The sequence below is a fragment of the Capra hircus genome, chromosome 29, assembly GCF_001704415.2.
Source record: "Capra hircus breed San Clemente chromosome 29, ASM170441v1, whole genome shotgun sequence".
NCBI classification, from domain to species: Eukaryota; Metazoa; Chordata; class Mammalia; order Artiodactyla; family Bovidae; genus Capra; species Capra hircus.
The window spans coordinates 26459770-26466307 of NC_030836.1; the positions used below are offsets into that span (position 1 = coordinate 26459770).

At 37.7% G+C, this 6538-nt stretch overlaps 1 protein-coding gene across 1 annotated transcript; it reads left to right on the forward strand.

Moving 5' to 3' along the window:
• Positions 1321-2280, forward strand: LOC108634193. The gene has a single exon (XM_018042679.1). The coding sequence runs from the start codon at positions 1345-1347 to the stop codon at positions 2278-2280; it is 936 nt and encodes a 311-aa protein (XP_017898168.1). The 5' UTR covers positions 1321-1344.

The window sequence follows — 6538 nt, forward strand, 5'->3', positions numbered from 1 at the left end:
TTGAACGCAGAGTTCCAAAGAATAGCAAGGAGAGATAAGAAAGCCTTCCTCAGTGATCAGTGCAAAGAAATAGAGGAAAACAATAGAATGAGAAAGACTAGAGATCTCTTTAAGAAAATTAGAGATACCAAGGGAACATTTCATGCAAAGATGGGCACAATAAAGGACAGAAATGGTACGGATCTAACAGAGGCAGAAGATATTAAGAAGAAGTGGCAAGAATACATAGAAGAACTGTGCAAAGAAGACCTTCATGACCCAGATAATCACAATGGTATGATCACTCACTTAGAGCCAGACATCCTGGAATGCGAAGTCAAGTGGGCCTTAGGAAGCATCACTATGAACACAGCTAGTGGAAGTAATGGAGTTCCAGTTGAGCTATTTCAAATCCTGAAAGATGATGTTGTGAAATTTCTGCACTCAATATGCCAGCGAGTTAACTAAAGTAACAGCATAGATAATAAAATAGAAATTTGATAAAATGTTCATGGTTGATAATTCTGGAAGTACCAAGATTTATGAATTAATTAGAGCTGTAGAGGCAATCTTTTGAAGAATAACCGGAAACAAAAATCATTTCAGAGCTGTTCTACAGAGATTAATCTATCCCTGAAGTATAGAATGTTAAGGATGATGATTCAGGACTTGTAGTTTTAATTATAATGTATTTACATTTTTACACTCATTATTTTTATAAATATTATAATCTCTCTAGGTGACTGTGATGATCAACCATATTGGGGAATCCCTGAATCAACAGACATTCTTTGTGTTCAGATATGTTCTTTTACATCTGACTATAAAGTGACCAGCCCACAGAACTCCATGTTACCCACAAGCATATCATGAGATCCAATTCCACTTGACTATGTGAAGTGATGATAAGTTGTGTCTATATCATGTTCATGCTCATAAACTTAAAATCTTGACCTTGATGTAAAATCCTTCTGACTTGAAATAGGTTGGAATCCAGAAATTTGGAGTAAAGAAGAGCTCTCAAACCAATAGTAGAAATGTTCATTTTGACTGACTTTAAAAGTCCAGAAATCAGTGTTTCTCTTAACCTTATGAAATATCTCAGCTATAAAATTCTTGAAGTTTATAATTTCTATTCTAGTTCAACCAGAATCATAGTTGTCCTAGAGTGGCAATAAATGCTAAAGAAATCCCCAGATTATGTATGTCCTCTGATATCCAATAAACAATGATCTCAGCAGGATTACTCTCTGCTGCACACACACACACATACATAAGTCCAAAAATCTCTCTGTCTCTCACACACCTTAACAGAAAAGTACACTAATTTCTTCATTTTTAAACCTAGAACCTGCTGAGAAGAAAATGAACCCTGGAAATCTCTCCTCAGTAACTGACTTCATCCTCGCTGGGCTCACAGAGAAACCAGAGCTCCAGATCCCCCTTCTGGTCTTCTTCCTAGGAATCTACTCAGTCACAGTGGTGGGGAACCTGGGCATGATCACACTGATAGGGCTCAGTTCTCACCTGCACACCCCCATGTACTATTTCCTCACCAATTTGTCCTTTATTGATTTCTGTCTTTCCACTGTCATTACCCCCAAAATGCTGGTGAACTTTGTGACAGAGAAGAATATCATCTCCTACCCGGAGTGTATGACTCAGCTCTATTTCTTTATTGCTTTTATTATTGCAGAATGTTATATGCTGGCTGTAATGGCATATGACCGCTATGTTGCCATTTGTAACCCTTTGCTTTACAATGTCATCATGTCTTATTATAGGTGCTTCCAGCTCACAGTGACAGTTTCTATTTTATGCATCATTGAATCTGCAGTCCACACAGGATTTATGTTTAGACTCTATTTCTGCAAGGCCAAGGTGGTTAACCATTATTTCTGTGATGTCTTCCCACTCTTAGAGCTATCCTGTTCTTGCATTTCCATGAATGAATTATTGGCTCTAGTCCTTAGTGCTTTTAATATCCTGATTCCTGTTTTAACCATCCTTGCTTCCTACATTTTCATCCTCTCTACCATCCTTCAAATTCACTCCACTGAAGGCAGGTCCAAAGCCTTCAGCACGTGCAGCTCTCATATCTCAGCTGTTGCGGTTTTCTATGGATCTGCAGCGTTCATGTATCTGAAGCCTTCATCTGTGAGCTCTATGAACCAAGGGAAAGTATCTTCTGTGTTTTATACCTGCATTGTACCCATGCTAAACCCTCTGATCTACAGTCTGCGGAATAAGGATGTCAAATTTGCTCTGAAGAAAATTCTGGAGAGTGGAAAATTTAGATAAACAGACTTAATGTCATAGTGTCATATAAGAAATATGCCTTTGTATATTTTTGAGATTAGTTGTTTGTCAGTTGTTTCATTTGCTATTATTTTCTCCCATTCAGAAGGCCGTCTTTTCACCTTGCTTATATTTTCCTTTGTTGTGCAGAAGCTTTTCATTTTAATTAGATCCCATTTGTTTATTTTTGCTTTTCTGGGAGGTAGATCATAGAGGATCCTGCTGTGATTTATGTCGTCGAGTGTTTTGCCTATGTTCTCCTCTAGGAGTTTTACAGTTTCTGGTCTTACATTTAGATCTTTAATCCATTTTGAGTTTATTTTCATGTGTGGTGTTAGGAAGTGATCTAGTTTCATTCTTTTACAAGTGGTTGACCAGTTTTCCCAGCACCACTTGTTAAAGAGATTGTCTTTACTCCATTGTATATTCTTGCCTCCTTTGTCAAAGATAAGGTGTCCCTATGTGTGTGGATTTATCTCTGAGCTTTCTATTTTGTTCCATTGATCTATGTTTCTGTCTTTGTGCCAGTTCCATACTGTCTTGATGACTGTGGCTTTGTAGTAGAGGGGTGGGAGAGGGGTTCATGTTTGGGATCGCATGTACACCCATGGTGGATTCATGTCAATGTATGGCAAAACCAATACAGTATTGTAAAGTAAAATAAAGTAAAAGTAAAATAAAGTAAAGTAAAATTAAAAAAAAAAAGAAATATGCCTTTGGTTTGCTGAGATAGGCAATGTTTTAGTTTTATTGTTCAAATTTTTGGAAACTCAGAATCATTTTCTCATGTAATACCTTTCCCAAATTCTCTCTGGGACACCTCCATTGAAACTGTGTTACAGTAACTATGTATGGAGAAACAACAAGAATAAAGTTACAGATTCTTAAGAATTAAAGAAGCTCCAATACAATATTGTAAAGTAATTAACCTCCAATTAAAATAAATTTATATTAAAAAAAGAGCTCCAGTTTGATTAAAAAAATGCAAACAACTATGATGATCATCATAAGATAATAATACATAATTTAGATAGTATAAAATATCAAGCAGAAAGCCCAGCGCTTTAAAGTAGATGACTTCATTTAGCATTTACAGTTTTCTCTCAGGGCAAGCCCTAGTACTATTTTATTTTGAAAGCTGAATAAACTGACACTTATTTAGTTTCAGTAAATGTCCATGTTGCCAAACATAATAAATGACAAGAATCTGGAATATCTGGCTCCAGGACCTGTGATTTTAGTCAAAATATATTGGCCCCAAGTAAATGTGGGTAAGTCTAAGTCCTTACCAGTAATCTTCTTCTACACTTTAATATAGTGTTTCTTATAAGACTGTGCTGCTTTCTTCTCTCTCTCCAATCCTAGTATCACTTTTGTTTCATTTGATATAATGAAAATAATCGAAATATTTCAAACCTGTCCTGATGAAAGGGAAAAAAAAAATCAGTTGGAGAGTTACTGCAGAATCTTATGATAGAGTCTCACTAAAGAGATTAAAATTTCTATGCTCAACACCAGTAAGTTTTATAAAAGTGGCCCAACGCATTTTTTATCTTTATACTAGTGCACCCCACTCCAGTGCTCTTGCCTGGAAAATCCTATGGATGGAGGAGCCTGGTAGGCTGTAGTCCATGGGGATGTTAAGAGTCAGACACGACTGAGCGATTTCACTTTCACTTTTCACTTTCATGCATTGGAGAAGGAAATGGCAACCCACTCCAGTGTTCTTGCCTGGAGAGTCCCAGGGATGGGGGAGCCTGGTGGGATGCCGTCTATGGGGTCGCACAGAGTTGGACACAACTGAAGTGACTTAGCAGTAGCAGCAGTAATGCTGTATTATTAATGGAACAGCTACTTATAGTAGCCAAAAAACAATAATTTACAAACAATTGCCATTTTATGTCAGTTTCATCTTAGAATCATTTTTTATTTCCTTTCATATGATTCCTTATTTGCTTCTGAGCATTTTTGTCATTGGGTTACTATAAATCTGGGTCTTCTCTGGTGCCTCAGTGATAAAGAATCTGCCTGCCAATGCGGGACAAGTGAGTCCAATCCCTGATCCCTTGGAGAAGGATGGCAACCCCCTCCAGTATTCTAGCCTGGGAAATTCCATGGACAGAAGAGCTTGGTGGGCTACAGTCCAGGGGCATCAAAATAAAGTCGGGCATGACTTAGAGACTAAGTAACAACAACTATAAATTCTTATGAAATTCTAAATGCACAGCTGTCTTCTGTCTCTTCTCAGTTCAAACCATTGTACTCATTACTGACAGGTCAATGTTCTTTCAGTTCAGTTCATTTCAGTCGCTCAGTTGTGTCCGACTTTGCGACCCCATGAATCGCAGCACTCCAGGCCTCTCTGTCCATCACCAACTCCTGGAGTTCACTCAAACTCATGTCCATCGAGGCAGTGATGCCATCCAGACATCTCATCCTCTGTCGTCCCTTTCTCCTTCTGTCCCCAATCCCTCCCAGCATCAGAGTCTTTTCCAATGAGTCAACTCTTCACGTGAGGTGGCCAAAGTATTGGAGTTTCAGCTTTAGCATCATTCCTTCCAAAGAACACCCAGGACTGATCTCCTTTAGGATGGACTGGTTGGATCTCCTTGCAGTCCAAGGGACTCTCAAGAGTCTTCTCCAACACCACAGTTCAAAAGCATCAATTCTTTGGCACTCAGCTTTCTTCACAGTCGAACTTTCACATCCATACATGACTACTGGAAAAACCATAGCCTTGACTAGATGGACCTCAGTCAGCAAAGTAATGTCTCTGCTTTTGAGTATGCTATCTAGGTTGGTCATAACTTTTCTTCCAAGGAGTAAGCGTCTTTTAATTTCATGGCTGCAATCACCATCTGCAATGATCTTGGAGCCCCCCAAAATAAAATCTGACACTGTTTCCACTGTTTCCCCATCTATTTCCCATGAAGTGATGGGACCAGATGCCATGATCTTAGTTCTCTGAATGTTGAGTTTTAAGGCAACTTTTTCACTCTCCTCTTTCACTTTCACCAAGAGGCTTTTTAGTTCCTCTTCACTTTCTGCCATAAGGGTGGTGTCACCTGCATATCTGAGGTTATTGATATTTCTCCCGGCATTCTTTGGATAGTGTTTAAACTTATTCACCTGTAGTGTCTAATTATAGAACAAAAATACATATAACATAATATTATTTACTACCCTTGTATTTAATTATCCATTCATTCATGGATGTCGGACATTCATTTTCCAAGTGCCCTCATATTATTTGACTTAGTTTTCATCAGTAGTATAAAAGAAGGTAAATGGCTACAATTAAAATTCCTCTCCTATCAATTAAAATAAATTTTAAAAAAGACTAAAAAAACTATCATAGTCATAATTCCTACTCTGTTATATATATAATTTAGAATACATATATACATGTATTTATATATGTATATACATATGTACATGTACATATATTCCTTCTAATGAATATTCAGGATTGATTTCCTTGATGATTTACTGGTTTGATCTCTTTGCAGTCCAAGAGACTCTCAAGAGAGTCTCTCCAACACCACAGTTCAAAAACATCAAGTCTTTGGTGTTCAGCCTTTATGGTCCAACTCTCACATCCATACATGATTACTATAAAAACCAAAGCTTTGACTAGATGGATCTTGGTCAGCAAACTAATATCTCTGCTTTTTAATATGGTGTTTTGTTTGGTCATAGCTTTTCTTCCAAGGAGCAAGTGTCTTTTAATTTCACAGCTGCAGTCACCATCTGCAGTGGTTTTGGAGCCCAAGAAAATAAAGTATGTTGCTATTTCCATTGTTTCCCCATTTATTTGCCATGAAGTGATTGGATAGGATGCTATGGTCTTAGTTTTTTGAATGTTGAGTTTTAAGCCAGGCTTTTCGCTCTCCTCTTTCACCCTCATTAAGAGGCTCATTAGTTCCTCTTCTTTTTCTGCCATGAGGGTGGTGTCATCCGCATATCTGAGATTATTGATATTTCTTCCAGCAATGTTGGTTCCAGCTTGTGCTTCATCTGGCTCAGCATTTTGCATGATATACTCTGCATACAAATTAAATAAGGTTGACATACAGCTTTGACCTTTACCAAACTCCAACTCTCTTTCTTGCTTTTTTTTACTCAGCATACTGAAGTAGCTGTAAATCATAGTCTGCTCACCTATAAGGTGGAATTCCAGACACACATATTTCCCTTCAAATATCCCAGAATCCTGCAGCCACAGAAAATCCAGTGCTAAAGAAACTTTAATGCACAGATG